Below are 12,951 nucleotides of genomic sequence, written 5' to 3' on the forward strand. Positions count from 1 at the left end.
ACTATACTGCATAAGTTTACATTTCTTCAATGCCCTGACTTCTATTCTGAAGTTTAGTAAATCCTTTATCACGCCCTCTTCCGAGCAGTGCTTTGTTTGCCTTTGAATTATGCTTCCCTTTGGTTCTTGCTTTTTGTTGAACGGTTTTCTTGGCAAACTTGAGTGCCTCTGGCTATGGTGTTTGATTGTGTCGCTGTGTTCGATTGCCTTTTCCCGTCTCATTGCATTATTGAATGCTTCTCTTAGTGTTCTTGTTTCTGCCAGTAGTTTCTCTGAGATTTAATCATTTAGCATGTGCATGCTGTAAAAGTATCCCAGACCCATTCTTCTTCTCGGTTTTCCTGGTCAGCTTTGCATGCTAATTCCACAAGTTCTTAGTGGAATTTTACAAGTCACTAATTTTTCTGTTGAGCTCCACCATTAAAATTGTACCGTTTGAAGTTTCTTCGTGAAAAGTAAGTTTTCCAACTCTGTTCATAGGTATCTGGTCGTAATCGTCCGCAAATCTTTGTTCAATCTTCGTTGTTGGAATTCTTTTTAGCTTTAGCGGGGGTTTATCTCACGGGGTTGAGCCACATAATACGCCCTTATTTTTTAATTGACCTTTTTTGTCCAAGAATTTAATTCGTTTCTCCTGGTTTCTGTATTCCCGACCTCCTCCTTGAGGTTTTATTTCAGTGGTGATTTCTTCCCCAAATCTTCGAATTGTTGGTAAGTGCCTTATAAATGGTAAGTTCTTATAAATGGATTTTTGCTTTGGCGAACCTTGCAGTTTGAAATCCAATTATTCATTTTGACCACTCCATTGGAGGTTCCGTAGTGTGTTTGGGCCAGAAGGCGGAATGTTCAAAGGGTTCGTTTTATCCTACAAAAGATTTATTATACGACGCTAGTCTTCGAACTTGAGTTAAGGATAAGAGAAAGCGAATAAGGTCTATGGCAACTAGTTCGTAGTTCACATTTAAGACAAGAGTTAGTCTTCTTTAGACTAACTTCTTCAGCTGGTGCCGTGAAGGTCACCTAAGTAATTTGGCTTTCAAGGCTGAACAAAAACTTCACGTCAAAATTATAGCATTAATTAAAGTCATTTATTCGGACGGATAACATACCCCTTGCTCTGGCCGTTGTTTTGCTCGTTGTGCGGCTCTTCTTCAAAATCAAACTCCTCAAATTCGCCTTTGTTCTCGCTGTCCTCTATCATTTTCATCTCTTCCCTCTTCAGTCTGTCCTCTTTAGTGACTGGACGGGGTCCTATCTTGCGGAACATCTGGACCAGCAGAAGAGACACAGGCACGACCAAAAGGGAGCTCATGAAACTCACCACGAACTGAAACAATTAGAACACAATTGGCCAACGAGTTAAAGTACTAAATGTCGCACAATTTCATAGTATGAAACAACTGCTAGTCGCACAAACTCATACAACAAAAAATGCAGGTCACACAATTTCACTCTGTGAAAAATGCTAGTCATAGAGTTATCAAACATTTTTCTGGACGTGTGAAAATGCTAGTTTCACAAGAGTGAAATTGTATGACTAGCATTTTTTGCCAACCCGGGATTTTAAAGTAACTGCATAACAGTCTCTCCGGTGTTTCGATCTTATCAAAACCCCGTAAAAAATATTAAAATAGAACAATTTTTAAAGGTTTGGGGCTGTTTTTAGGTTTTTTAGACCTATTCAATCCTGAAAAGATCTAAAAGATCAGAGTCATTTTACTCAATGGCTAGTATTAACGCCTTGAAAGCGAATTGCGCATACTTTTGAGGAGTCTGACTCACTACAAGTACCTTTACTAGGTTCGAACAGAATCGTTAAAAACAGAATCACCTCTTGACTTTTGAACGCAACAGGTCCAATGCTGTACGTTGGTGCAGATATGGCAACCTGTCTGTCGTAATACATAGCCGATCCCGTGAACTCCAGGAGCAGCAGGCAAAGACAGCAAATGAGACGCTGGCATCGGGTGAAGTTGGACTCAGGCGGTCGGAGGAAAAGAGAAAAATATAGATGATCGTCATCCAATTTGTCTCGGGCCTTGCTTGCGAATAGATGCTGGAATGCTTGACGTTGGTCTGGACTAGCCACATGCAACATACGGTCAGTGAGTCCATCGCCTTCGCTGAGAGACCACCATTTATGAGCCAGAAAGTAGCTTCTCGCTCCTGTCTGGACGTCTCGGATTAGGACCTGGTCCAGATACCAGCTGTGGTTCCTTCCCCTTCCACTACAGTCGATCCAGATTCGAATCAGATTGAGAGGACCCAATGATCTGAAAAGAGTGAATTGAGAACTTAGTTTTTTCGGGGCTGAAAAATGAGGAAATTACAGAAACAATCGCAATACGCTCTAAATATTAGTTACACGTATAGGAGAGTCCTCTTACAAGTCAGGTAAGCGCCTCTTATTTTTTGGTGGGGTAGACTTCTAGAATATTCGATTACTATATACCCTGGCGTGGTCATTAGGAATATGTCCTTCTGGTCTCTCTGAAGAATCTTTCTCTCCCCATCACTCAGTCTCCGCACCCCACTCTCCCCGTAGTCCCCGTACAACACGAAGTACACTCTGCTGCTAGTGCCTGCCCCCTTGCGAGTGCCTGTCTGCACCTCTACTTCGTATATGTAGCTGTCTTCTGGTCGGTTATCCTCAAGTGGAGCAGCCCCAATCTTGAACAGAACCAAAATTTTAAAAAATATATTAGCAAGAGTAGCCGGTTGGTGGGCAAGTAAAATAGTACAGAAAATTCTGCCAACAATTATTTCAAAAAACTAATAAAAAACGTTCTTTTTTCCCTTCAATTTTAAGCATTTTTGTGTGGGGTGTGATGAGAGGAAAAAAGAGATCGTTGTGATGAGAGGAAAAACAAAAATAAGAAAAAATCAAATAGTTTTCCAACATTTTTCTATTTTTTTTTTGGAAATTTAATGGAAGTTTTCAGAGCAAAAAAGCGGTAATGATGCGGAGATTTTCAAGACCGAAGTAAAATGTTTTCCTGTCATAACACCTGTTCGTTCACTTAACTCGCTCAAAAATAGGCTTAAAAAAACAAAATTTTTTCCCGTAAACATTTTTGTTCACACAATGATCAATTTACTAGGAACAGTAAATTTCACTCTGAAAAGCTCAATTTTAAGTTTGTTTATGTAAATTATCCGATACAACCATGGAGTTTTTGTAGGTGTAGTTTTTTGTTTTTTTTTCAACTCAATTTTTCAGAAAACATTTTTGACTTGTTTTTTTCAGCAAATGTTTTTTTATGACTGCTGCTTGGAAATTTCATACATGTCAATTCAATTCAATTATTCGATACAGTGAATAAATACATACGTAATCACTCACTGCAGCAGGATAGCTAGAACAGGCTTTTCAACCTAACAAGCAGCTACCCTCCGGGATAACTATCACAATTAAGTAACGACAACGGGTAAACAAATCAGAAAAAAATTGTCGACCAGCTGTACATTGTCTAAAGTATAATTTCTTTTGAAAACCTTTAAAAGTTTTGACAGCTGAGCTGTTCTTGAGAGTACGGTTCGATTTTATCGGGTAGGAGTTTATTTGACATCAAAAAATTGAAACATTTAACAATTTTGCATGAAAGGGAGTTTTCCATAGTTTTTGTCCTACAGCGATAAAACGGAATCATTCCGTTAGAAGTAGAACGTGTATTTCGTTTATTACTATAGTTACTGACGTTTAGAAATTTCCAAATTTTAGTTATCTTTTTACTTATTCGGCCCAAATTTGTCATGAAAGCAGGCATGAAAACGCTCGAATCTGATCAGTTGGAATCACTTGAATTGTCTAAGAACAGAACTGACAATTGGAATTTTTTTTGCGTTGAGTACTAAAGGATTGATTGATTTCTTTTGGGGTTCGGTAAATATGTATCGCGCAGCATTAATAATCTAAACAGTTTTTACAATTACTGTTATTGAGTTAGGATTTCAATCTCAAGTTAAGATTATGCTTTTTCAAACGAACACCCGTATATACGGTTATAGTACGATAGTCGGGTTATACGATTTTATGATTATACGTCAATTCACATATCACTAACCCTTTCGATATCATTTTTGTCCTTGGATCGTAAGTAAAGAAGAAGAAAGAAGAACACCATCCAAACTGAGCCCAACAGAAGATACACAGGGTACATGACTCTGGGGTCAAACGCGGCCGCCGAGAAATCGACCTTAGGAAAAGCAGGAATGACCGCTCCTGTGAAACTTGACAGATGGTTACACGCGCACCATGTCTTGTCATCATCACTCTCTTTTAATACCTGACAACCTTGCGTTGAATAGGAGTCCGTTTCTCCCGGCTCAGTGTACATACAAGCCGTGGTTTTTACGATCAGGTCAAAAGAACAAGGCAGAATTTTGTTGGTGTAAAAGGGCTGTGGATAGTACATTTCAAAACCTTCGTGAACTTTGTGTTCGCCCCACACGCATATATAATAGTCGCCATAGTTGTGACTTTCCATCCAGTTGTCCACCACAATTTTGAACTTCCTGGCCTCCGAGCACTCGGAAGGATCAGCCAGACACTCCTCGGAGTTCTCGTCTAAAATTAATTGGAAACTAATTACTTAAAAAGTTCATTGATGCGTAATCCATTCACCTCAACAAAATTTATGCGATACTTCCCGTTGATCTCTCAACGCTTCCTCCTCAGGGATTCGACCCCCTGCCGACCCAAAGGCTCCCCCCTTTGGTATTTTTTAGAAATCCATTTTCAGCCGACCGACCCTTAAACTTTTCTAAAGGCGCCTTTGGCGCCAATATATATTAATTTTGAGGTGGGAGCGCGCGCCGAAAAAACGCGATTTTTTGGTCATCATTTTCCAAAAAGTGCCTAAAAAGGCCGTTTTTTTTTTACTGTTTTTCAAAGTGTCGCCTGCGGCGCAGAAAATTTGGCCAAAACAGGGACTAAACTTGCTTAAGGAGAACTCAAAAATCAAAAATCAATTCGGTCGACCTAAAAAAAAAGGTCAACAAAATTTTCGAAAATTTTTTGAAAATCCGCCCCCCTCGAGAAAATCCTAGATCCGCCCCTGGTTAACTTACCTATTTTTGGAAATTTTGTTTTGTTTTTCCTGTTTTCCGTGTAGCAAAATATTTTGAAATGAAGTAACACACTTTGAAACAAACTTTGAGTGTCAAAAAATTTAACTTCATACTGGAATACAAAATATATACATTTTACGATTTGTTAAGTAAAAGTTCCTTTTGTTCGTTAAAAAAGGTTTTTGCTTAAAACGTGGCTCAAATTTCACTTTGTACTAAGGATTGACAAATGCTGCGCAAAACGCACAGAAAGTTCTCACCAGATTAAGGAAAACTGAATTTTTTTTCAAATTCTGTCGTTTTTTGTCCTTATTCTGATGAAATGATTTAAGCGAAAGCCTAAATTTTCTTCATTTTCGATAAGGTAGTTAGTTAGTGTTAAAAATTGATAAAAACTAATGTTGTGATTGGATCTTATTTTGCATTTATTGCAAACCTTATTTGCCTTAATTAGATTTAGATAACAGGTCACTCTTATATGACCTTCACTGGCCATTCTCTCCGGCGGAGAGAATGATCTCTCATTGTTTTAATGTTTTAACTTACCGACTAATTCACTTTAATCCTTTATTCTTTTAATAGTTTTAACTTAGAATTAGCTACAACAAAGTGACATTTTATCATGGCGCAGTCAAATAACGAATCTAACGTGAGAGGAATACCTTCATTTTAGCAAAACCATACTGTAGATCCCCCTATTCCCAGGGAAGATTGGAGCAATCTGTTTCACTTAGCTATAATTGCTAAAGAGAATATAGACATAGAAAACTTAATAAATCCTTCGGAGAGACATCACCCTCAACCTCTAAATTTGGAAAATCCGATGGACGGTGAAACAGATAACCAAAGACAATCGAGAATGGAGAGAAACACCCAAGAACAAAGACGACATGACGAAAAAAAATCAGCCTCCATTAAATCTGAAACGAAGAAATTCAATGGAATGCGACTAGAAGAAGCAGATAAAAAATTAAGATCAGTCCTATACCTAGCATTGGGAAACGAAGGAAAAAGGATTTTCGGACAAAAATTTACCAAGGTGAAAATCTTACAAATCTCTTTTAAAGAATTTTGGGACTTCCTAGCGATCGCTTTCGTAAGAAAGACAAACATCACATTTGATCGACATAAACTGCTAAACCCAAAAACAACGGGATAGAGAATCGCTGGAACAATTTTGGGGTGCCTTAGCAGAAATGGCTAAAAAGTGCGACATAACCGCAGGAGAAGAAGAGTGGATACGAGACATTTTCATAAATAACATGAAAAACTACGTCATCCAAAGGAAACTGCTAACAGAAACTCTTCCCCCACGAGAAGCACTAAACGTAACACTCATAGATGAAAAGGGAATTTTAAATCACCTAAAACTAACAAACAATTTTAAATCCAATGGATCATCCGTACAAAAATCACACAGCCATCTTAACGTTAAAAGAAGGCAATACTCAATATTGAAAAAAGCAACAACTGTTTAAAGTGCGGCGGAATCTTCTCAAAAGACCACCTAGCAGCTTGCCCAGCAAAGGGCACTACCTGTTTTTCTTGTAAATATAAAGGTCATTTTACCAGACTTAGTAGATCTCGCCGTAAAAATGTAAACATTGTAAATAGTCAAATTGTAGATAATACAGATTTTAATCCGTCGGATATTCCGGATGTAAAAACAAACCATGTAGATAGAGAATGTTGTGGCGTCATAAACGCATGGTCGGAATTTGGACAAAGCGAAAACGACGATTATTCTGTTTTAAACGTAACTACAATTTTTGATGAAGACGAAAAAGAATTGAAGAAATTATTGAATATTGGCCTCGGAAAAGAAAATCAAGTAATTTTAAAAATACAAGTGGATTCAGCTAGCCCGGTCAGCTTCTTCAAGAAAAACGTGTCACACAGATTGAAACTACGAGACTTTTACTTGAAAATCTATCCGGTGGACAAGGCAACCAAGGACTTTTACTGTGCATTCACGGATAACTCCATAAACATTTCCAGAAAGGTGATACTTCCGATCTTCTCAAACGGTTGGTCACACAGCGACTGTCATTTCTTCTTGACCGAGGGACGCGAGAGAAATATCTTAGGAAATGACAATCTACCGAAAGTGGGGTTAGAAGTCTCACAGAAGTACTTCCCGCATTTCCAGACTAACAAGCAGTGTAAGTCAAAAAATTCCATCTCTCAAACAGACAAAGATAGGGAAATTCTAAACATATCAAAAACGTTTAAAAATTTATTCCTTCGGCTTGGGAAAATTAAAAACCAGATGAAAATCACCCATTTTCACGAACCCCTAAAACCAATCCAACTAAAAGGAAGACGAGTCCCCCTACACTTACTGGATTCTGTTAAGACAGAACTCAACAGATTAAAAGACAAGGGACATATTAAAAAGCTAGAAAACCGTTACGAAGATCGTTTTATCAGTCCAATAGTCATTACTTGCAAAAAAGACAAATCCATCATGTTAGCTTTGGATTCAAAGTTCATAAATAAACAAATCTACAAGAACAAATAACAAATGCCGAACATCCAAGAACTGGTAGACAACGTCGCGGCGCAAATTTCTAATGATTCCGTTGGAGAAGTGTGGTTTTCTAATTTAGACCTAAAAAACGCATACAGTCAACTTGCATTAGATAAATTTACTAGCGATCAATGCAATTTTAGTATCGTGGGCGGTAATATTACGGGTACTTACCAATTTTTAACCGGCTTTTACGGACTAGATGATATGCCTAACGAGTTTCAAAGAGTAATGGATTCTACGTTAGTTTCTATCCCTTTTACCAACTGTTACTTAGACGACAGTTTAATCGCTTCAAAAGAAACCTTTTTAGACCACAAGAACATTGTGTTAGAAATTTTATCGACACTAGACGAATATAACTTCGCGGTCAAATGGTCAAAATGCAAATTCTTTCAAAAAGAAATAGAATGGTTGGGATTCAAAATCTCAAAAACAGGAATTATACCTTTATTTGATAAATCGAAAGCAATAAAGGACTTACCTGTTCCAAAGAACTTGAAATAACTAAGATCATTTTTCGGATCTATAAATCAGTACGTCAAGTTTGTCCCAAATTTAGCCTCTCTAGGAAGCCCACTTCGACCGCTGCTCAATAAGAAATCGATCTTTCAATGGAACGACGACCATACGAAAGCGTTTGAGAAAATTAAACAAGAAATTGTAAATCTAACAGAGAATACCCATTTTGACGTAAAACGCAACACTAGAGTAAAAATGGACGCGTCTCACAGTGATTTGGGAGTTTGTCCCAAATTTAGCCTCTCTAGGAAGCCCACTTTGACCGCTGCTCAATAAGAAATCGATCTTTCAATGGAACGACGACCATACGAAAGCGTTTGAGAAAATTAAACAAGAAATTGTAAATCTAACAGAGAATACCCATTTTGACGTAAAACGCAACACTAGAGTAAAAATGGACGCGTCTCACAGTGATTTGGGAGCTTCCCTTAAACAACTCCCTGGGAATGACTGGAAAACAATTTCTTTTGCCACTCGTTTTTTGAACCCACACGAGTCAAAATATTCTACGAACGAGCTCGAATTGTTAGGGGTCGTATGGGCCGTCGAACACTACAAAAACTACCTTTACGGATCGGAATTTACTGACCACGAAATTTACTGACCACTAATTACTGACCACAAAGCTTTACTTTCCGCCCTCTCACCAAATCACGGAAATAAAACATATCATAGTAGATTAACAAGATGGGTGGACAGATTGTTACCTTTTAATTTTACAATCAAACATCTAGCAGGAAAGGATATGGGCTTCACTGACCCTAATTTCTAGGATTCCATCTGGAAAAACCCTCCCAATATCTCATTACGACGACGAATTTGTAGTGGCAAATATTAATAAGATTAACAAATCAATTAATCCGTCGGAGAAACAAAGAATTACCTGCTCAGCCATTGGTTCAAATCTGGAAAAATCCGATTGCGCCAAATTACGTAATTACTTAATAGCGTCAGTACTAAAATTACTAAACTCGACTTTCCCAATTTGTTCATATAATCACAATAGAACGGAATTTTGTACTTCAAACTATATTCCAACGGATTATTCAAACACAAACCCAATAATTGTTTCTATTTCTAATCCCGCATTTTTTTTACTTCTTAATTCTTAATTGTAGATTGATTAACTCGCCTGTAGATAAAAAAATTGTAGATAATGTTATTATGAGTCATAAGAATATTGTAATTAATCCCTCTACTTCCGGTATTTCAGTAGATTTAGATCTCCCGTTATTACCTGACCACGCTAATCTCGTTGAGAAATACCGCGAAAGCTTGAAGTTGCCGGATCGACCCTTGGACTTGAACATCCTCTTTAACGTCAAGCTGGTAGCCCTTTTGACAGAAGACGACCCCATGTTGAACCCGATAGTCAAGGCACTTCAAAACAAAGTGGAGAAGATTAAGGCAAATTCCCCTTACTTAAACACTTCACCAGAGATTTACAGGAACCCGACGGATTGTTTTACATGGACGGTAAACTAGTTATACTGTTTACCCTGAGAAACGCGATGATGAAGACACTCCATGAAACTCAACCAGGTCAATTCGGAATGAAGTATTTGACCCAATACATCTGGTGGCCTCATATTAACAGGCAAATTTACTTTCATGGCATAAACTGCTCAGAATGCACATTGGCGGGTAAGAATCTGAAAACTGTTATCCTAAATTCACAATTTAGTGAACTTCCTCCATTATTGGAATCAAACAAAGAACTAAACTTAGGATTCGCTGGACCCTTGGATTCCTATTGGGGGTCAAACAAATATATTTTACTTTGCATCGATAGATTTTCCAAATTTCCGTCGGCAAAAATTACGTCTTCCACTTCTGCAAAAACAGTTATCGAATTTTTACAGGATTACATAATTTTACATGGTATACCGTATTCAATAAGGGTAGACCACGCGACTTGCTTCACGAGCCAAGATTTTAAATTAATCTGTGATTCGAACAATATTAAAATGATATTTTGTACAGTAGGTGACCATCGTTCCAACGGATTAGTCGAAAAATTGTTACACACTGTAAAAATAAACTACTTGCTATTTCACAAGAACATCAAAAATGTACACTTCAAAATGCCGTTTCAAAAAATATCTGGAATTTACGTTCATCTTACCATTCTAAAATCAAATGGTCTCCTTTTGAAATTCATTATAACAGAAAACCAAATACAGTTTGGAAACAATTAGCTTCTGGTAAACCTTCCTTTGGAATTTTAGACAAAGGGAAATCTATATTATCTAAAGAACGGGCAAATGACTGGAACTGGGACGATAGACTCGAGGATGGATACAAGGACGACGTGGTAGCGAAAAAGAACCAAACACCAATCGAAAAGGGCTATGACACTGACTACGCCTCATCCTCGAAAATCAAGTCCGATAGAATACCCCTCCAAATCCCCTTCAAAAAAAAAGTCCTCCGGAAATTAAACGGTAACATCAATCGAGACTGTTTCTATAAGGAACTAAACAAAAGAATCATAAATTCGTCTACTTCGACAGTAGAATTATCCGACGGAAAAATAATCAGACATTGCAATTCCCAAATCTACGTCGAATAAAATCAGACCTTTTGAAGGAATTATTTCATTCCTTTACTTCCCTAATCCTAATGTTGAAGTAGGTCAGAAGCAGGAGGGTTCGAGACGAAATCCAAAACCGAGAAAACCGATTCCTAGGACTCGCAAACAAGTTGAACTGGCCCCATCCGATAATCTGACAAGGACACGTGTGTCGGGGACATCCTCCAAATCAGTCCAAAGACAAACTCGCCGCTCGAAGAAGTCGTCAACCCCTCCAGGTTACTTAGCTTCAGATGAATCCATGCTAATTCCTTCGGATATTTCGGATACTAGTGAATGGGAATGGATAGCGGGCGGTTTCCCTTGTAGAGATGTAGCCAGAGAGCGTTTTATTTCCGACTCACGCACGACTCATATTCCAAATGGAATTGGCCCTAACTTTAGTATAACCAAAAATGACATAAAAACTGAGGTTTTAGAAGACAATACTGCCCAATACGGAGACCAATTTAGGGACCAGACTTCTGAATGCCCAATAAGCATTATCCCCGCTAATCGAACCTCAAGTGCACTGGAACAGAAAACTTCACCACAGGTGGAGGAAGAAACCATCATGAAGCCACGGGAACTTCAGGACGATCGTAATCCAATGGACTCGGACACAATAACAGACTTCCCGGTTTACGAAATAGTAGATTCCGCTGACGATTGCACCTCAACTCACGACTCTTACAACAAACCTGGTAACGTTCCTCCCATCATCCGACGCTCTAGTAGGAATGTTGGACCACCGAATTTTTACGGTCAAAGGTATTTTATAGATGCTGTAGATATATCCCAAGAAACCTCTGGTTCGGCAACTAACCCCATCGTGGTAGAAATAGACGATAACACCACTCACGAGGCAGACAGTGTTGTGGCTCCGGCGGAGTTGATCCTAATTGACTCGGATTCACCATCTCCCGAACAAACCTCCACCTCTTCAACTGATGAATCGTTAAGGATGGCAGTAGATAATTTTGGAGAACATTCAGAACTCGATAGTGAAGTTTTTAATGCTGAACTTGAAAACTTTTTAAATGAGTATAGAAGTTGTAAACTATAATCTAAATACCTATTCCCTTCTCGAGTACTTTCCACTTCGCACACCGGTGCTAAACAGTATTTTCCACAATTTTGAGTTGGAATACTTAGTGTGCGTAACTGTTTGTAACTCATCAATCCTTCGGAGTGATCATTCGATATTTTTGCTCGTCGCATTCTGCCTTTGTAAAATTCATCTCAGGCAATTATTTAACTTCCTTGGCCTCACACCTCTTCACCCTTAACCCGCGGTGATAATTTCGTTTTTGGATTTTCTACCTCTTATCTATCTTTTTAGATCCTATCCGTTGGATACCGGATAACCTCACCCCCAATTACTAGTGCAATACTTAGTGCTATTGTTGGTGCTTTGTCTAATTTCAGTCGCTTACTCAGTAGTGCAATAAAATCTTTTTCTCTGTCCCCAAAAGGGGGAGAAAGGACTCAGTTATTTCGTATTTTACTTATTAAAAATTTTCCTGCTTAGAGGAATGATTTTCCTGCTTATGATTGGATCTTATTTTGCATTTATTGCAAACCTTATTTGCCTTAATTAGATTTAGATAACAGGTCACTCTTATATGACCTTCACTGGCCATTCTCTCCGGCGGAGAGAATGATCTCTCATTGTTTTAATGTTTTAACTTACCGACTAATTCACTTTAATCCTTTATTCTTTTACTAGTTTTAACTTAGAATTAGCTACAACAAAGTAACATTTTATCAACTAACAACAAAAAATTTTTTTTCAGTGGCGCTAACAATTAAAAAACTAATTTTACTTGAGTAAACTAAACAATAGATCCTGAAATAAACGCTCACCCTTGTCTGAAACGCTTAGTTTTGTTCGAATGAGACCATAATCACAAACTTCGAACCCGTTTTTTTTTCAAAGTCAGATTTTTTAAATTTGTTTTTTTTAAGGTAGGTCAAAACACTGCTGAATGTGTTTTAATATGATATATCATTCGACCCATTCTCATTATTTTTTTTGGCACCAGATTTTGCGTGGAGAAAAAAAACAAGTTGGCAAAAGTTGGCCGGAACAGTGATCGCAGCAATTACTCCTTCAAAAAATACGATACAGCGCTTACACTTCTAGATAATACAAGAACAAGTTTCATTTTACCGGTAAAAGTTTTTTGAACCATTATCGCCGCGTTTCGGGCTTTAGAGACGAGAACCTTGAAAAGTTTATGGGTAATTTTTTTTG

At 38.0% G+C, this 12,951-nt stretch overlaps 2 protein-coding genes across 2 annotated transcripts in view; both read right to left on the reverse strand.

Annotated features, from left to right (window-relative positions):
• LOC134844539 (3'(2'),5'-bisphosphate nucleotidase 1-like) overlaps window positions 1–12,951 on the reverse strand; it is a 553,428-nt gene that overhangs the window by 530,556 nt on the left and 9,921 nt on the right. The gene's annotated exons all lie outside the window — the stretch shown is intronic.
• LOC134844962 (uncharacterized) overlaps window positions 1–12,951 on the reverse strand; it is a 161,774-nt gene that overhangs the window by 62,200 nt on the left and 86,623 nt on the right. The window contains exons 39-42 of the mRNA XM_063861788.1: window positions 4,065–4,567; window positions 2,453–2,670; window positions 1,832–2,273; window positions 1,110–1,327 (exon numbers count right to left, since the gene is read on the reverse strand). Of these exons, the coding sequence (XP_063717858.1) occupies window positions 1,110–1,327; window positions 1,832–2,273; window positions 2,453–2,670; window positions 4,065–4,567 (1,381 nt within the window). The remainder of the gene's footprint in view (window positions 1–1,109; window positions 1,328–1,831; window positions 2,274–2,452; window positions 2,671–4,064; window positions 4,568–12,951) is intronic.

The sequence above is a fragment of the Symsagittifera roscoffensis genome, chromosome 4, assembly GCF_963678635.1.
Source record: "Symsagittifera roscoffensis chromosome 4, txSymRosc1.1, whole genome shotgun sequence".
NCBI classification, from domain to species: Eukaryota; Metazoa; Xenacoelomorpha; order Acoela; family Convolutidae; genus Symsagittifera; species Symsagittifera roscoffensis.